The 19,384-nt window shown below is 37.0% G+C and overlaps 1 protein-coding gene across 2 annotated transcripts; it reads left to right on the forward strand.

Moving 5' to 3' along the window:
- Positions 1–13: 13 nt before the first annotated feature.
- ANAPC4 (anaphase promoting complex subunit 4) lies at positions 14–18,034 on the forward strand. Of its 2 annotated transcripts, XM_048303303.1 has the most exons (28): positions 14–195; positions 804–909; positions 1,982–2,114; positions 3,331–3,405; positions 3,534–3,560; positions 3,664–3,708; positions 5,183–5,267; positions 5,633–5,743; positions 6,325–6,408; positions 6,671–6,757; positions 7,459–7,523; positions 7,617–7,659; positions 7,765–7,841; positions 8,269–8,369; positions 8,449–8,500; positions 8,804–8,859; positions 10,035–10,081; positions 11,013–11,069; positions 11,232–11,288; positions 11,854–11,947; positions 12,619–12,716; positions 13,227–13,288; positions 13,380–13,418; positions 13,505–13,606; positions 14,710–14,787; positions 15,503–15,673; positions 16,841–16,964; positions 17,320–18,034. In XM_048303303.1, exons 1-28 carry the CDS (start codon positions 88–90, stop codon positions 17,533–17,535), a joined length of 2,400 nt encoding a protein of 799 aa, XP_048159260.1. In that variant the 5' UTR covers positions 14–87; the 3' UTR covers positions 17,536–18,034. The 2 variants fall into 2 exon arrangements, with proteins under 2 accessions (XP_048159260.1, XP_048159261.1); XM_048303304.1 differs by lacking the exon at positions 16,841–16,964 and having other exon boundaries at positions 17,320–17,403.
- Positions 18,035–19,384: the final 1,350 nt, after the last annotated feature.

Here is a 19,384-nt window from a genome sequence, read left to right on the forward strand (position 1 = left end):
CTGCCCCGCTCCTTGCCGCGGCGGGAAGCACCGCCCCCGGAAGCGGGAGCAGAGGCCCGGCGGGTCGCGGCGGGAAGCACCGCAGCCATGCCCGCCTTCAGGCAGGTGGGCGAGAAGCAGCTGCCACAGGAGGTCGTGTTCATGTCCTGGTCCCCCAAAAGGGACCTCATCGCCCTGGCCAACAGAGCGGGGGAGGTGAGTGCGGAGGCCGGGGAAGGAGCACGGGAGGGACGGGCGCTGCCTCTCCCTGCAGGCCGAGATGCCTTTGCTGTTACTTGGGGCATGTTTCTTGTACGCCTGGCCAAGCATTTAGGAATAGCAATTTTTTAGAATCAAGCTTCTTAATACTTACTGTCCCTTCACCTTTTGCATTCTAATTTCCGAGCAAATTCACGTTTGATGCTCTCGTTGCTTGTGTTTGTGGGATTTTAAAGTGCATGAAAGTTCCTATTTAAATTAAATCTACTTTTGAGTACTTTTTCCCCCGGAACTGCAGTATGTGATCATACGTGAAGACAAGACTTGTGCTTTCGGGGTGTCTACTAGAGAGGTGATGGGTAACCCCTGTTGATTAGGCGCTTGTATTCTTATGCAAGGTTCAGCTTATTTCTCTGTATTGCTGTAAACTGTATGCTGCCTTCTAAAAGAATATAGGAGTGAATCATCTGCTAGAGGAGTAGGTGGTGTTTAAGACACAGGCGTTTAAAACTGGTAAAAAACTCCGTGCATCTTGGACTGATTTACACACTTTTATTAGTGCGAGAATGTGGTTTAAGTTTGCCTTTAATGCATTTGCTTTGTAGGTTTTACTTCATCGGCTTGCAAACTTCCAACGAGTGTGGAGTTTGCCTCCAAATGAAAATACAGGAAAAGAAGTGACTGCTCTTGCTTGGAGACCAGATGGCAAAAGTAATGTCAAGTATATGAGGTGATATGGTGCAATAAAGTCCCATGGGAAATCATGAATGATGATACCTCTCATCTGTGAAGGAAATTTTCAAGTAAAGTGTGTTTGAAGAGAAGGGCGGCTTAATTTTATATAGGTTCATTCACAGTAATAGAGAAATTAACACCGTTGAATGCAATTGCAAGAAAGATTTGTAAGCCAGGTTTTTATCCCAAGTGCTGCTTTTCCGGTTATAGCAAAATTTCAGCCTCCTAACTAAGCAGGATATTTTGTATGAACTACAAAGTTTATCTGGAGAGGAAGAAGCTGTCTGATCAGGATTGATTGAAGAATTTAGCTTGCTTATCATGGGTGAAATATCATAGGCTAAAATTGCTCTAGTTATAGACCAGAGAAGAAAAAAAAAGTCTTTTCCTTATTAACAGAAATAATGTTGAATTTAGTAGCTTAATAAACTTATGCCAGAAATCAGTTAATTTTTAATTTACTAGAGGTGGGAGAATGGGAATAATCTTCCATGACATGTGGATAAAAATTACCTATATTGTTTTATGATATCATCTGAAGAGTGTAAGAAACTTCTTTTTAAGCTGAGTACCTGTGATTACAAGGAAGTAAGTACAGAAGCCTCTGCCTGCTGTTTGCTATTATGGATGAAGAAAGGAAGAAAGTGACGCAGAAGTTGCTCAGCAACTCCTAATTTGTGTTTTGTTGCAATAAAACCCAAACCTTTCTGGTGGAAAGTCTTTATATACAATATTGTACTCAAGTTTACAAAATTGGAAACCTCTACTTTATCAGAACTATTGTTAGAAGTGTTAGAAGCATGTTCAGTTCAACGTGTAGGTAAATACTTGTGAAATCAGGCCTTTGCCTTAAATTTATCACCTAAAACATGACAGGAGTTCAGACTTTCACTACAGTAAGTAGATTTCAAATGAGAGTTTGGAAGGACTGTAAACAGACAAAGAAAAGTGTCCAGTAGTTGGCTTTGAAGGCACATTGTTTTCTAGGTCAGTGTAAAATACAGTTTTGCACCTTGGTTATTTATACATTTCACTTGTCTTTCTCTAGTTTTGGCTTTTGGCCTTGCTGATACCAAGCGGATTATTCTGTGTGATGTAGAAAAACCTGAAAGCTTGCACTCCTTCTCTGTGGACTTATCTATTACATATATGCATTGGATGGAAGTAACTGAGGAGAGCAGGTGAGTCTGACGGAGTAAATCACAGGCTATGTAGTGCCACCTTACTGACAGTTTATACTTGGAATGTTACAAGCAGTCACATAAAATAATACAATATTCCATAGCTGTGGGGTTTTTTGCCACTTGGCTAAAATTTTCCTTTTTTTAGAATAGACACTTTTCATATGGTTATTTTGAGTGCTGGTACCTTAGTCTTGTTCTTTAGGTTATACATCAGATTTCAGCATGATCTTGTGCTTCTCCCTCTTAAGAGCTGCTTAGACTAGTGTAAGCATGTACAGCCTGTCTTCTGATCCAGTTTGCTTCAACACCAATCAATTTATTAAACTAATTATAATAATGTTATGTTCATCTATTTTGTTAATCAGAATAAGTGTTATATTTAAATCTTTCTTCTGCATTTTCAAGATCTTTATTTTGGCGTTCACATCTTTCGTGTTGTGTCTTTGGTGCTACATCCAATTCCATTGGCAATTCTGTTATTCAGGAAGTCAGATTATCCCTAGTGACCATGAACTCTGTGTGTTTGAACAATTCTCAGCAGCACTTGTGAGCTGGAGGACATCATGGTCCCTGTTTCTGTTGTCTTAAAGAAACCTCTGATATGCACCTTATGACAGTGCAACAACATAATTAAATAAAACATTCATTTAAAGGAGGCAGGTGGTGTAAGCTCCCGACTTGAGGATTTCCCCCCTCACCTCCAGTAAGCATCAGTCTTAAAATAGCAAGAAAATAACTGTCTTAAATCACTCTAACATTCTTCTCCTGGTGGGGATAGGCTTAGCTTCTTACTGGGAATCTCATCCTTCTGACATATCTAAGATGTGACATTAGGTGTTGTTCTTTGATCTTCCTCTCACTGCAATGTGTCTTTAGCTGTTCTGAGGTGTGGGTAAGTTGTACTGCAGGTTTGGAAAGAGTTTAAACAGAAAGCCTCTGACCAGAACTGCATTACAGGTAATGAAGGATTTGGTGACAAATGTCTGAGCCAGCAGATACAAACTTTATTCACTGGAAATAAAAGATTTTCAGTTCTTTTATTAATTTGATCACTTGATAAATTATTAAAGGTCCCATAAAGGACTATCCTCTGATATTTCTAATTCCCATTTACATAATATATTGAATATATGCTCTAACTTTGGAATTAAAAAGAAAGTCTCTTCTCATTTTTACAGCTTGGGTACTAAAGACAGTATTACTTCTTTTTCAGTCTTCTCACTTCCTTTTACAATGCTGAGGATGAATCAAACCTCCTTTTGCCTAAATTACCAGCACTACCAAAAAAGTAAGTGTTATACTAGTCAGCTTGAGAAGATACCATTTTTCATTTGTTGTCATTATTTTTGGTTATTTGTCTTTAATGCCCTACAGATGTCTGATCATTGTTACTGAGAGTAATTATTTTGTTTTCAGTTACAGTACCACTGCAAAAATTTTCAGGTAAGAAACTGTCATATTGTAACTCTCTATTTTTTTGTTTTATTTTGTTTTCTGGTATTGAGACAGGCTACATAAGCCCTAATCACATGTTTTGTATTTTCAGTGAAGAAAAGTCAGATGAGATTATGAAGCTTCTGGGTGATGTCAGGTAAATTCTGTCTGTGGGTTGCTGTTGGTTGAAGTTTTTTGTTTGGATGCTTTTCTAAAAGTATAAAATAATGGATAAGCGAGTTTACTTTTAAGTTATTCATAATTGTTCTTAAAGTCTCAGAGAAATTACATGGAATGTCTTTTTTTTCTGTACAAAGATAAAGTTCAAAGCATGTATTAAAGTTTCCATCAGTTTACACCTTTTCCCCTCAGTGTAGAGGGTTTATAAGGCACTTTAGGCCCTTCATGAGCAACTGCTGTTGGTGTCATATCTTCTTTTTCTTAGAAGATTTCTTGCAGTGCATTTGAAGGCTGATTTATGTGTTAGTTAAGATGGTCTTGGAGACATTTGTGGATGCTTGTTCTATACAGAGAATTCCTGGGGGTTTGTATGAGTGTGACAAATCTAAACTTAAAAGTAGCTCTGAAACTAGCTGTATTCATGTTACTTTAAAATAAACATCTGTTATTAGGAAACATTTGAAGAGCAGCTGGTGGAAGTGTAATTTAGCAGACTGAGACTGGCTTTGTGCAGTGCCTTGTGCTGCTTTTTTGAGGAGGGCACTTAATGTCTGTGCCTTGTTTTTTCCATTTCACTGTTCCTTACTGTCTCACCACTGAGAACCTCCTTAATTCAAATTTGCATCTCTATCACCAGTTTCTCCTTTTTAAAACTTGATAGGTCTTCTTACAATAGGATTTCCTTGCTTGAGAGAGAGCAAGCTGTCTGTGGTGTAGGAGCTTTGTGAATTTTCTGCTCCCTTCATCTGCTCAATCAAACCAAAAGTTTTTAAGATATTGTTTTGCTAAGTTCTGTGTTGGCTTTAACAGAAACATTCTGCTTCAATGAATATTTATTTAGGTATGTAACAGGCAGAAGTTGCAGTTAATTTTCTAGTATTTGTAGGCGTTTTCCCAAACCAGTGTAGCACATTAGTGTTAATAAGTGAGCAAAATGCAGACCTGTCTGTCCCAGACTCTATTCTTTGAACTGGGTTTCTGTTTCTGATGCTGTTGTTACTTCTGTGGCTGTTATTGCCTTTGAGGTTTTGCTGAGGAGTGCCACTGAGTGACTGTGACAAACTTCCTCTGCATATAGTCAGGATAAACTCAAAGTAGCTTGTAAGAATGCTTGCAGCCTATAAGGGGACTGTTGCTAGAAACTCGTTACTTTGAGTGAAAAAGAACTCTGTGACTAAACTGTGCTATTTTTTCCCTATTCTCTCAGTTAATGTAGTAATTGATACTCTTAATGTAAATGTTAGAGGCCGGTTTTATCAATAAAGTCCAAGCTAATTTGTTTGTTCGCTTTTAAATTTCTTGGATCATGGAAGATAGCACAGTATTTCTTTTTGTGCAGTGATTCTTTAGAGGAACATTATTAAAGGGATGGAATTTAAGTATTAAGAAGGATATCTCTGCATTCAAATTTCTTTCAGTATGCTTATTAACACATTCTTCTATTTTTATAGACTTAATGCTCTTGTCCTTGGTGGCAGCTCAGGATTTATTGAGATTTATGCTTATGGAATGTTCAAGATTGCTACAGTAACTGGGGTACGTTTAGTTCCTTTCCATATTTTTTCTTCATAATATACCCAACTGCAGCTGAATTGAGTCAAAATATACATATGCTTACACGTAAATGAAAGTGGACTGCTGAATTTTAAAGGAACTGAGGGATTAGGTTGTTGGTCATTGATGGAAAGAAATTGAACTGGGAAATTTAACATCTTGTTTCAAAGTTCAATGTTAATACACAATAAAAAGAGCAGGTTTGTTCCTTAGCAGTAGCTGACAATTACACGTTGTTTTTACATGTCATTGAACACAGTCATCTTTATATGTCAGTGTGTTAGAGCAGTAAATATATCTTACAGGAAATGAAATGTTTTATTAACTTGTAAACTGGAATCCTTCAGGCGGCAGGTTCTTGTCGTGGACTATGTTTGTCTAGTGATTTGAAATCACTGTCAGTTATTACAGAGATACAAAGCTCTTCAGACAGCGAAGCAGAGATAACGTATTTTCAGGCAAGTAAACTAATTTTAAAATGTTTTTTAAAAGTAAAACTGCTTTTTAAATTACATCTGGTAGCTTTATTGCTTTCCCATTATTTGCAGAGAAAACACAAATTACCAGTTCCAGCCTTTCTGAAATTCACCCCAGTTTAGCTTTTGAATTTATGATGTTAACATGCAGTTTCACTGATGAGACTGACACTGGTGATCTGAGGCTTTCTTTTAAAACACTACTTTTAGAATAACATTAATTTATTCAATTACAGTTACAATGATTCGGATTTTCTTCATTCTGCACACAAAGGCATAACAGCAATGCTTTCAATTATCCTGTCTATCCAGAACAGTCATCCTTAAAACTATTACTGTTAGAACTCCAAAATGTGGAATCTTATCAGGGGTTTTTATAGATGTATTAAAAATAGTTATTGCTTCTTTGAATTAAATGTATTTTCCTCTTAAAATCAACCTTAAGGAAATGAGAACTGAGAGATTTTCTGTGGGTCCTTCCAATCTGTCTTTTAATTTCTGTAATCTATATATTGTTACAAGACAAATCATGTGTTAACTGTTGCTTGTTTCATTTGTTATAGTTGGACACTAGTCTATTATCAAGTTACTTACCTGAGGTGACTCGAATGGCCCGGAAGTTTACTCACATTTCAACTCTGTTACAGGTACAGATGTGATGTGTTACACCATCCTTTTAGTCTTGTGGTTCTTGCAGGTTTGACATTCTAATGCAAAAGAAATAAATGTTTTCTAGTAAGAAGCTTGAGTTAGTTTTAAGTAAATGTAGAGCTCCAACCTGGAATTTGATAATAATTTTTATGTTAAGATCTACAGTATATCTTCCTTTTGTATTGTAACATCCAGTTTTTGAACGTGTTGTCAAAGGGGAGAAAGGAAATAGTAATAATGGCAGTTTCTGTATTACAGTATATAAAGTTGTCATTGACATGCATGTGTGAAGCATGGGAAGAAATACTGATGCAGATGGACTCACGACTAACAAAGTTTGTACAGGTACTGTAGGATTAACCATCCTTTTGGAAAAACACTTTTTGCAGAAGTTCTGTTGTTCTTGTTAGTCTACTGCATATCTTAATGTTTAAGCATGATGCCTCCAGAGAAAAGTCTCTAAGTTTGGAGACAGCCTGAAATCTATTGTGTCAAGTGCTCTGATGCTGAAGGTACCTGTGTACAATCAAGCATGATTGCATGTGATACTTTATTTATTCTGAATTTTTAAAAAATCAACAGCTTGCCCAGCTGTTGATCAGTTGCTTTCTGTTTAAGATTGGGCTCTTTGTACTTAAGTCATTGATAAACTGATTACTGTAATTGTTGAGTAATAACACTTACAACCTAGTTCAATAGAGCACATATAATTATCCATGTTTAAGATGCTCTTGGATTTGCTTGAATTTTGTGTTCATTGACCATGGACAGAAGTTAATGAATAATGTAATGTAATTTATTTTTTAAAATAGATTCTTGCTGATGGCAAACTGCTTACAATTTTTATTGGGTAATGCAATTGAAAATAACTCGAAATACTAAAAATTCTCAGTGATCAGAAAATTTTCAGTGATCAGTAGTCTGATTTCAACATTCAAGAATATGGGTGGGTTCTCTGAAATACTCTAAATGAAGTGTTTGTGAGATAATTTGGTAGCCTGGATTTAACCTCTTCACCAATCTATTTCAATCATTTTGACTGACAGGAAAAGAATACAACCACTTCTGTTCAGGATGAGTTTATGCAGCTGTTGTTATGGGGCAAAGCAAGGTAGTTACTGTTGTTTTATCTGAGCATGCCTTTGCACTTGATGTTGAAACACAAATTAAATGCCTATTTGGTTCTCTTCCCCACCTTCTTCAGTCTGGAACTTCAGGCATTACTAATGAACCAACTGACAGTAAAGGTATGTTAATATTTTTTAAACATACTAAACGAATCTATTCCAATATCTTTTAATCATTTCTATGTTAATGAACATTATTATATAATTGTATTTCTTTGTTAACAGGGTTTAAAAAAACTTGGTCAGTCCATAGAGTCTTCCTATTCCAGTATACAGAAGTTGGTTATAAGTCATTTGCAGAGGTAAGTCACAGAATTTCCAAGAAATTATAGTTTAAATGGCAAATAATATGCTGTGTTGGTGGTGCTTTCTATGTAGGTGTGCTGCTTTGGAGACTGTGATCATGGCAAAATGTCTTATTTTACTTTTGCATAGTAGAGAACTATTGATGTATTTTGAACAATCTCCATGACACATCACCTGTAAATTGCTGCCTGGTGTGTTTTATAGGATCTATGCAAAACATTCATGCTAACTTTATGTGGTGGTTAAAATCATTGGGACAATATTTGCTTTTCTCTGAAGCAATACCTTACCTCTTGTACATGTCAGACTACCTTGTAAAACTTTGCACTTTGTGCATTAAATGATAAAAATGTAGTAAGCAGCAGAGCACTGATTTTCCAGAGGGTGAATAAAATATTACACTTTTTAACTCTGCCTTCCTAGTGGCTCTGAGGCACTGTTATACCACTTGAGTGAATTGAAAGGAATGGCTTTATGGAAACAAAAATATGAGTCTCTGGGATTAGACGCGTCTGGAATTGACGGTACAGTAGTGTGTGTGCTACCTACCTGCTTTGATTTCACTTTTGAAAGCTTAATAATAATGGTTAGCGTTTTTTACAGAGGCTATTACTGCTGTTGGTTCTTTCATCCTGAAGGCGAATGAGCTGCTTCAGTAAGTATAAAGTCTGGAGAGTTTAAAAAACATTTCTATTCAGTCTTGTGTTGAAGGAGATGGATGTGTCTGGGAATAGAGAAGGTTGGGGGAGCAAGACTCCTCTTTTGGTGGTGAGCTTTCATCTTGTCTCACTGCATGTCAGACTCACACCGCAAGAACAGTCTTATTTGAAATGTTGCACTGGGCATTTTGAAAAAACCGGTAGTGCTTGCAGACCTTTCTGTGGTAAAGATGGCACTTAAGCCTGGAGCAGCTTGTGACATTCAGATTTTGTAATTTCTTTTCTTGTTTCTTGTTTAGAGTTATCGACAGTAGTATGAAAAACTTCAAGGCATTTTTTCGATGGCTATATGTTGGTAAGATTGGTAACATAGTAATCATCCAGTATCTGTTTTATCCTGTAAGCATTGAAATGCAGGCAAGTAATTAGGCCAATCTTAGTTATAACCATCTATTTTTTTTCTATCATAGAAAATTTCTGGACATGTAAAGGGATATAGTTGATGAGGCAAGAGTAATTATAATATTAAACACAGAATATAAATTTGGTAGTTCTCAATTAAAATTAGTGTATGTAGAGTGGATATTGTATATACTTGACCTGTAATGCTGCTCCAAACTGTTTTCTGATTCATGATCAATTTTCTGGTCTTGATTTGGAGAAAAAATAAAGGACTTTTTTTAGACTTAGTTTGAAGTATAGCCTGATTCTCTTTTACTCTGTTACTTGCTGTTTTCTTCTGTGACAGCCTAGTTACGTGTAAGGTTCTGCACAGATGGAAACAGTCTCTGAATGTCCAGATGCACTTAGTAGCCACCTTCAGTTGTGTCTGGGTAGCTGCAGAGAAAACGTTGAAAGGAAGTGCGGAATGCTGTATTTTAGGCTGCTTGTTTTTATAAAGTGTTCATGAACAAGTTTATAATTTCTATTTGATCATTTTAAAACTACTTTACAAAACCTAAGTGATACCAGATAGTGTAAAAGCCCCAGATATGCAGTGTTAGCACTTACTAGCAGGAATATAATAGTTCTAATTTAGAAAATTGCAGAAAGCACAACTGTCAGAGTTCTCTGTCATAATGCTATGTTCACTGTGTTTGGTTTCAAACTAAACAGAGAACTTTATCCAAGCCTTGCTGATTTAAAATTACTCCTGTGCAATTCTCTTAAAACACATTATTCTGAGCATGACAGTTTTAATGTATTTTACATATATCCATTTTAGTACTCTTATTATGGACATGAACAAATTCTTATGAGCCCTTTCCATAATAATTTTGTCTCAGTCTCATACAGGGTAGAATGCAGTTGGAAAAGATTAAAGATACAAATTCTTCAAAATTTGTAATGTAAGCTAGTGGGTCTAGTGAGACTTAATTTCAGTCTCCATTTGTAATTCTTCATTCCAGGCTCTTTTGCTTTGGATGAATTAATCTTTTCTAACAGTAGTGGCTTATTACATAGACATGAAAAACGAAGAATATTAGGAAAACAGTATTAATGCAATAAGAATATCATTTTTCCCCTCAGCCATGTTGAGGATGTCAGAAGACCATGTGCTTCCAGAGCTGAACAAGGTAATAGTAATATCTTCTGATAAATGGTGATATCCTCTATATTCTGCTCAACTTGAAAGCAGAATTAAAGGTTTCTTTTTGTTCCGGAACTTAAAGGATAGTGTCTGTGTCATTTTTTTGAGAAAGTTGATGCCTGCACATTCATACTAACATGCTGTCGTGCATGAATTACTTTTTCTGTTTTCCTTGTTAACACTACTGTATTTAGTACACTGTGTATGTAAGGCCGCTGTATAGCAGCCCTTTATGTGCCCTAAGTGACGAAGTTAACCAGAGTGAGATTTTAATATCTTTATCAATGCCCCAGTAGAGGAGAGGGAATATATAATAATATAATAATACCATAATATAATAATACCTGTGTTGGCTTTGCAGCCACCGTCACACTGCCCTCACTTCAGGGCAGAGATACCTTCCAGAAATAGACAGGCCAGAGGAATGGAGAGGTAGGGACCTCCTGCAGTTCATCAAGGACAAAATGCAAGGTTCTGTTGTGGGGTGGTTTAACCCCCTGTGACTGCACAGCTGGCGCCCATGTGGCCGGGAAGATGTCAGCTCTGCCATGATGATGTAGGAATCACTGGATGCAAGCTGGGCATGAGCCAGCAGTGTGCCCTGATAAAGGTGGGCAGGGGTGACCAGGGCTGTAGTAATAAGAGCATGGCCAGGAGTTCAAGGGAAGTAGTTACTGTCCGTATTTAGCACTTGTCAGGTTGCATTTCCAGTTTGGGGCCATCCTGTACAAGACAAACAAGAATGGTCTCTGATGAGTTCAGCAGAGCACTCCCAAGGAGATTGGACGCTGGAGCATTTGCCCTATGAGCACAGGCTGAGGAAGCTGTGCTTGTGCAGCCTATACAATGTGTGTTCTGTGCTCATTGAAAGGTATTTCTTACCCTTTGCTTTTGTCACCGGTTTTTTTTCCTTTTAGATGACTCAAAAAGATATCACATTTGTTGCTGATTTTCTTACGGAGCACTTCAATGAGGTAAGTGATACTGGTTTTCCAAGTATATAATTTGACTGTATTTTTGCTGACAAGAGCTGAGTCTGAAAAATGTTAGAATACAATAATTTGATCATCTTTTTGTTCACTACTTCTCGTTAACTTTGTGTTTAAATAATGGATTTGTTTGCATTATTTTTTTAGGCACCAGAACTTTACAATCGTAAGGGAAAATACTTCAATGTGGAAAGAGTTGGCCAGGTAAAGAGCTAAGGAATAAATGCAAAAAATACAAATGAGAAAATCCTTTGATAGAGAAGTTTTTAAAGCTGTGTCCATTTTTCTTCCCTGGCCCATTTGCTCTGTGTTTCATATACCAGTAATGGTGAAAGAGAGTCTTCTAATTGTTTCCCCTTAGTATTAGGAAAATGAAGGTTTAAAACCATGCCTTGTAGCTTCACCTTGCACATACTGTATTTTTAGGAAAAGACAAAAACATTTTGCGGCTGTAGTAAAACTGTAAAAGCCAGCTTCAGTAAAACTGGTATATTTGTTGTCTTTGTGACATTTAACACTGGATTTCAAAACATTTGTGATCAGACTTGGTTTAAAAATCAGTTTCTTAGGGAAATATCACCATGTGATCTTAAACAATTGTTGATTTTTCTTACTGTTTCTGGATGGAGTGGAATATTTAGTTTCAAGGCTATGGCATGTTAATTTAACAAGAAATGTTTAATATACTTACTAGGGGCAATAGTGAAGGTGAATTCTAATGTTCCCTATTCTTAAACTGCAGTCTTAAAAACTTGTGTTTCTTTTCTAGTACTTGAAAGATGAAGATGATGACCTCGTATCACCACCTAATACAGAGGGAAACCAGTGGTTTAACTTTCTGAAGGATAGTACTCATCTTAAAGGTAAAGTGCTTTCGTTAAAAAAAGAAGTGAGTGCAAGCTATATGTAGAATGTAACAAATAAAGAAGAGTAATCTTTTTTCATGCTTATGAGTTACTTCTGTTGTGTTACTCATTGGTCTTCGTCTTAGTAGAATAAAATAAATGGGCCTTGTTATTTTGCAGAGGGTTTATGTAGCTGCTTACCCAGTTAATTACCATTTTCTGGATATTGGGAGTTCCCCATCTTTTCTGTACCAGTCTCAGAAGTGTTGGCTTGGAAGGAATCCCATAAGATGTCTGTTTTAGGATATCTTAATTCCAGTTCAAGAAAGTAATAGTTACGCTTAGGTTATACCTGGGGGAAGTGTCCTAGCTTGTTCTCTTTCACTGAGTCTATTTTGTTAATTAGTGGTGAAAAAGAACTAAGAGACTATAATGAGCAGATGGTGAAAATTATTCTACTTTAACTTTAGAAACCAGAGATTGTAAAACCTTGACAGCATAAGCTGTCGTGTAATAGAATTTACCACAGTTGCCTTTTTCTGCCTATTTAATTCAATAAAAAGGGGGGAAATGGTGGCATTTTTGTTTGGAAAATAGTCTTCAGAAAATCTAGTTTTAGTGATTATAATGGTGTAATATGTTTTTATAGAGATACAAGCATTTTTAAAATTAACTTTATCTGTTTACAGAAAGTCCACTTCTGTTTCCCTACTATCCTGAGAAATCACTGCATTTTGTCAAAAGGCAAATGGAAGGCATCATTGATCAGTGTTTACAAAAGCCAGCAGTAAGTTCAGTTTTTATAAATGATAACTTTCTTTTAGGGATAGTGGTCAGCTGAAGGTAGCAGTCACGCTTAGCGAGGCCTGAAACTTTAATCTTTGCCTTTGAGTGCCTACAACTTGGGTATAGTCCAATTTCACCACTGCTGGGATGTGTCAAGCCTTTGCTTAGGCAAAGCATAGCGGGGGATTTTTTTGTTTAACATATTCTGTTGCCACATTATTGGGATCTGGTTTTAATGTTAATTACGTGTGTGTGTGTGTGTGCTGTGTGCCAGATAACTGTGTTACTTGGTAATACATCAGTCTAATATGAAGAAACATGAAACAAGAGTATGAAGTGACAATAGTGTTTGCATTAGGGACGTTTATTCCAGGATAAATATTGGTGGATTTTTCTTTCAGATGTACTCAGAGGTTGTTGGTTGGTTGGTTGGGGTTTTTTTATCTTAAAAACATGTATAATTATGAATAATTGCCTGTATTTTATGGGTTATTTTTATTGCATTTGTTAGGATGTAATTGGGAAGTCAGTGCATCAAGCAGCCTGCATGTCTCTCTACAAGATTTCTCAAAGGTATTTCTTTACTAAAAGCAACCAAAGAAATGTGCAACTAAAACTCATGCATGAGTAGCATTTTATAAACTGTTTTGTCTTTCCTTTGCAGTGAAGATTGCACACCTCAGTTATTTAAATTACCATTTCTGTAAGTATGCTGCTGTTCCTTGTTCCTTGTTGTTTACCAGTTACTAAAACTTGATCTAAATTTTCATTTCTTCCCCCACATTGCAGGTGGAATGACAAAACGTCTAATTTACATTATGTTCTCTTCACCATGTTAGAAAATTCTATTTCTAAAATACACATTTTGAGGAGACATACTGACACTTCCAGGTAAGACAAAAAGAGGGAAAAAGTGATGTGTGAGCTTTGCCACGTTTGTACAGAGACAGTTACAATTTAAATCTAACTGTAAAAATAAGGAATGAGCACCATGAATACAGTCTTTCTTGGATACTAGAGAAAATGAGGAGTACATTAAGAAATGCAGCAGGAACCTGCAGCAGAAGTTTGTGTTGTATTAGACTCAGAAAATCTAATTTCAAGACCCAAGATGGTTTTAGGATAAGGAAAAAATCACACTCATTTAGATTGCTGCTCACAGAATTACTTATTTGTGCAGAATTACAGAGAATCCCACTTCCAGTGTTGCTTTGTCTTACTTTAAATAGTATTCTTTGATTAAGGAGTTGCAGTCAGTAATTTAATACTTTTAGAAATATGGGGACTGCACTCACAGGTGCATGAAGTAGAATGCATCTCTTTGGGGTGTGGATCTGCGTACCTTCAGAGTTTCTGTGTCCTCTGTGTGATTTGTCACAGCATGGTTGTACTGATACAGCTGTTCAAGCTGCATTCTATCAGTGGGATGGCTGAAATGAGCTGGGTTTAAAAACAACAAAAACTCCTCCTCTCTGTAAAATACTGATTTTTATAATTTGTGTCATTTAATTTGAGGAGACAATGAACTGTGATGGGATGGGAATTTGCAAAGCAATTTTACTGCTAAGAAAAGCACATGGTGAAACTATCTTTTGTGTTTCCAGTTGACAGCTGCTGATGACAGAATTACTGCCCTGTGGTGACTTCTAGTTCCTCCTTCATTGATACCCAAAACAATCTAACCTCTTTTGCTGTGGAGTAACGAGTAACATAATGAACATGAGACTAGGACAATTGAGCCAGGAGTTCAGCAAAGAACTGTATCCCATAAGCCAGATGTAGTTTTCCATTTGACTCCATTAGTCCCATTTTTCTGAGGAGCAGAAGAATTTAAAAGGTTCCATCTGCCAATCACAATTTTGGCATGTAGCCATGTATTGTGCTAAGCTTAGATAGGCTTACACCATCTTGTACCACAGTTGCCATTAGAGATCTTGGATTCTCTGTGAAGGGAAAAGATTTTGTCACTGAGATAATGAACTCTGTTGTTCTAGGTCTGTCAGTAATGGGATTCTTGCAGTAGAGTTTGGAAACTTCTTGAACAGCAGTATAAATGAGAGCTCAGACTCCAGGTCAGTATATTTGATTTTTCTTCCAGATTGCTGAATTAAAGATCATATTTCCTAGTGGTTTTTTTGCATTAAGTTGACTTTGAAGTTAACTCACCTGGGTGAATCAGGTTGTAAGAAATGGCACAGGTGCGTGAAGCTGCAGGGTCGTGAGAATCTTACTTTGCGCTTCATCTCAAGGTCAAGTAAATTTTAGTTTTCCAGTTGAAAACTGAAGCTTTAACGCATGTGCAAGAGACAAAGCTGGCTGGAAACAAGTATTGTTTATCTCTGTGATGTTCTTTAAGTAAGATAAGACTTGATAGGCCTGAATATAGCCATCTTACAAGGCATATGATAGACTAAACTTGTCCTTTTCATGTAGAAAGGCCAGATATGGTTTGCCCTCAGTACCTTCAGCTGTATTTCTAAATTTTCTTTGGTGTTTATGTTTACTGTTTCTTATGTTTGATCTGAAATGTGAAGATTGCTAGTAAGTTTTTTTGTGCCTTGCTTTCTTTTCCCTTTTCAGAATAATTTTTCCAGCATGATACAGGAGTCTGCCAGGTTATGGCTATCATTCAGTGTCATAGCTGCACAACTGACCTGTTTTATTATTTACAATAAAGCTCATTGTTAAGTACTGAATACTTTTTAACATGAGGCTGTGCAACTTTAAAATATTTTAGTTCTGCATTCTCTTATATTACTTGATTCTTTCTAAATTATTTTCCTATAGATGCTACAGTTGTTTGGATGCTCACTTCTATGATGATGAAACTGTAACTGTAGTTCTGAAGGAGAGCGTGCAACAAGAGGGGAAGGAGAGAGTCTTGGCTCAGCTGCCTTTATCTTCAGTATATACAGATGAGGACCAAGATAGGAAATTCGTCTGGGATTCTATGGAAAGGTATTGAAAACTTTGAGCATATCTGAAAATGTAGAACTGAAAAGCAAATGAAGCAAATATTAGAATTGTGTACAGTTACTCATACTTTGTGTGTGTGTAAATATTTTAAAGACACAAACTCTCTTCGTGCCAGGAGAGTAGGATGGGGGAGACAGAAGTTTCCTAAATAGTTTGTTTTCTGGTTTTTGGGAGGTTGGTTTTGGGTTTTTTGATACTGATGCTACATGTGTAGCAGGGGTGTCATGAAATGCAAGGATCAGCTGAAGACACCTTGTAGAATCAGAAATCTTCCTTTCTTTAGAAGATTAACTTTGCTGGTCAGAATACTTCAATTTAGGATGTTTTCAGCATATCTGCTCATATATCTCTGCTGTGTAATAAGAATTCAAAGGTATTTCTTCTTCTTTCCCTGGTAGTCACCCTTACAAATATTGTCAGCTTAACCTTAAAACATCAGAACTGGTACCGCTGTTTGCATTGACGGAGGTAGAGGAGAGCATCTGATGAAAGTGAACACACACAAAGGCCAGTGTAGTTCAGGCAGTGAATCCAATCTTTTAGTTGTGTCTCCCTTGCTTTTACTTTTCTCTCATTCTTTTCTGGTGGTTTGCTTAAGATGCATTTTTATTGCAAAATAAAGAGCCATACTGAACTGTAAATTAAATTTTTTTATGCCACAAAGATACTGTGCATTGAAGAATGAACAGAAAATATTAAGAGCAGGTTCAAACTAATCCTGGCTGCTGTAATAGGTAGGGAGTGTCTTCATACAGTCCCTGTGAGCGGGGTAGTGATGCATATCTGAAAGGTCAAGGAGGCCAAACTTCTGTGTAAAGGGAGGCACTGTGTCCAGGACTGTGTTCGGAAACTCCTCTTTGTGCAGAGGAGAGGTTTGAAGGAAAGCCACCCACATCCTCCTGCCATAGCTGTTTCTCATGGGAAGATCAGACTTCACAACTCCCTTCTCACCTGCTGTGATATTTTTAACTCAGTTGGAATATGCTGTGTCTCTACAGTTGGATCTCCTGCTCTACAGTATCTGTAGCAGCATTATGATGCTGCTTGTTGCATATGATGAAATTTAGACATAAGAATCTGGAGGCTTTTCTTAGAACTGCAGTTATGTCTTTTGAACCAGCTTTGTGCTTTTTTCTTTGCCATGTGCAGGCTGGATGAGCGAAGCGGTGAGATACCCACACGTACTGTCTTCTTGGAGAATCAGTGGAGAGTGCTAGAGAATATGAAAGCTCAGTATGTTTCTGTAAATGGCATTAGAAAAGTTTCTTGTGTGGTAAGTGCAGTATCTCTGAAGAAGCCTGTCAGCTATTAAAGAAAATATGCTGACTAAAGTGGTAACCTAAAAGTTACCATTTTTTTATGACAAACAGATTATTTTCTCATAATCTGCTATGAGGGTGTCAGGGTACAGTCATACCTGTTGAATAGCACAGGATAGAAAAACTTTAACAGAAGGTAATCAATCTGCTTGCTTTACTTCTCAGCCTGTAGAGCAATAAAAAAGTTGCTAATTCTCCTGAAACCTCCATTTCAAAGATAACGGCTATTTTCAAAGCTAGTGGCTGACAAAATGCTATTGGTGTTTTACTTGTTTAGTCATTAACAGGAACTTCTTACTGTCTCTATAGCTAAGTTCAAACCTCCGCCATGTCAGGGTGTTTGAGATGGATGTAGAGGATGACGGGGAAGTTGAGGAAGAAGAGGAAGAAGAAACAACTCAGATTGCAGCTGGGGAACCTGATGAATCAAATCAGTCTGCAGATGGCCAGGACAATGTGTGTGATGCATCTGCTGAAGAACTACCTGATGAAACTGAAGAACACGAGACAAGTCTGGATCCTTGAAATAGGTTTTGATAATAGTAAAGGGACGCGACCGAACTGTAAATACATTTTTTAATGGCACAAAGAAATTGTGTGTTCAAGAATAAACAGAAAATATTAAAAGCAAGTTCAAACTCATCCTGGCTGCTATAATAAGCAGGGACATTATTAATACAGTCCCTGGGATTGGGGGTGATACATTTGAAAGGTCGTCTAACTAGTTAGAAAGTAATCTGACTTCAGGCTGCTGAGATGATGGATCCTGTACCTCCTCAAGCAGCTGAATCAAGTTGGAATTCTGTATTGCTTTTCAGCCAAGACTGTTCTAGAGTACCTTTATTGACTCTATTTTGTCTGGCACATGGTTTGGTACCAGCTTAAGCTTTGAAAGCTTTTCTATTTGCCATTTTTAATAGGTGAGGAGAAGAAGAAATACCAGCTGAGGTTTTTGTAGCTAAGCTGTTCAGTCCCAAATACTGTTGTAAAGATTAAAATAAAGTTGTATATAAAACCAGCAAAACTTGGAATCTAATTCTTAGCTTCTCAGACATTTGTGTTCTAGTAATGGGTATGAAAATGTCCTGTAGAACTAAAACTTAAGATTCCAAATCAGTGTAAGGCTTGTTACACAACAAAATTTAGCAACTGTTAATTAAATATATAGTTTTAAAAGCTCCTTGGATAACATCTGTCCTTGGTAACACAGCATTTTGATCTATGCAATTCTTTAGTCCTCAGTGCAATGTGTGTGTGCACAGTGCATGATCTGTCAAATGTTTGCATGTCTCAGCCTGCCTAGTTTCTGTGAATTTGTTCCTGAAAGCCTGTCTTCTCAATGTGGAATTTTTTGTAATGAAAAATTTCAACAGAGAGTATGTTTTTTTTATTCTGATTCGGCATTGTATGTCGTGCATAGCCCTCAGCATAAACATGTTACTTGCAATTTATATATTACTGTAGGCATGGTGTAGTGCTAAGCAGAAGAAACTAGAAACAGCATTTAGAAATCTAAAATGTTTTCTTTTTCCCTACTAGCTGTCATTCTTAACTGACTTAAAACTCAGCTCTTTGAATTCACAATGCTACTAAATGCATGAGCTTCCTTCAGAAGAGTGAGTGTACCTTCTATTTGTGAGGAGGACCAAGTTTCCACTCTGTGCTTTAAAAACAAATCTTTTGAAATTGCTATTTGGCATTGCAAAATTCAAATACTAAACTTATCCTCTTGTTTTGAAATATACCATTTTTAAGTAACTTTAAAAAAGTGGCCTTCTGAAGGTTTTGAACTGCTTGGGAGAGACCCTGGTGAAACACACTTTCAGTTTTGAAAGAGACTAAGTTTTTCCCTTTCCCGACAACCTCATTGAAAGCTGCTTGCTGTTCATCATTCTCATCCAACAGATGGTCATATTGCAAGGCACACTGAAGCTGTAGGACAGGAGGGGCAGAAATGCCCATCCAGAAGTGCCATATTTTCTGTGTAGAGCAGTTAACTCTTAATAAGAAATTGCTGTTATAACAGAGCCCAGTCAGCTTAAACATGGCCTTTTGTTCTTCAAGGAAACTTTTGCTTCTAACTTAGAGGTGTCACATCAAGGGCTTAGAAGTAATTGTTCTGCTATGCTTTGTGCTAAGTAGTTTTAGTCCATGAGCATATGGAAATCTGATCTATCCTGCCCACAGTAGTTCCTAAATTTGATTTAGTAGCAGATGTGTCCCATGTCACAGGGGCATGTCTTTCAGTTGCCTCCCTAAGGCTATTCTGTGCACCTTTCTAGTCCAGTCTTGGATAAACTCGAGTCAGTGGGAGCTCTGTGTAGCTTGGGTAAGTCCATGTGCACATTCTACATTTCACAATGACACTGTACAG

This window comes from Corvus hawaiiensis, chromosome 5 (assembly GCF_020740725.1).
Source record: "Corvus hawaiiensis isolate bCorHaw1 chromosome 5, bCorHaw1.pri.cur, whole genome shotgun sequence".
NCBI classification, from domain to species: Eukaryota; Metazoa; Chordata; class Aves; order Passeriformes; family Corvidae; genus Corvus; species Corvus hawaiiensis.

Bases quoted from the DNA above. Each gene is read 5' to 3' on its own strand.
- ANAPC4 (XM_048303303.1), top strand. From the start codon at position 88: ATGCCCGCCTTCAGGCAGGTGGGCGAGAAGCAGCTGCCACAGGAGGTC. The intron at 7,842-8,268 runs GTAAGTCACAGA...CTGCCTTCCTAG, and splicing joins GTTATAAGTCATTTGCAGAG to TGGCTCTGAGGCACTGTTAT. The intron at 15,674-16,840 runs GTATTGAAAACT...TGCCATGTGCAG, and splicing joins GTCTGGGATTCTATGGAAAG to GCTGGATGAGCGAAGCGGTG.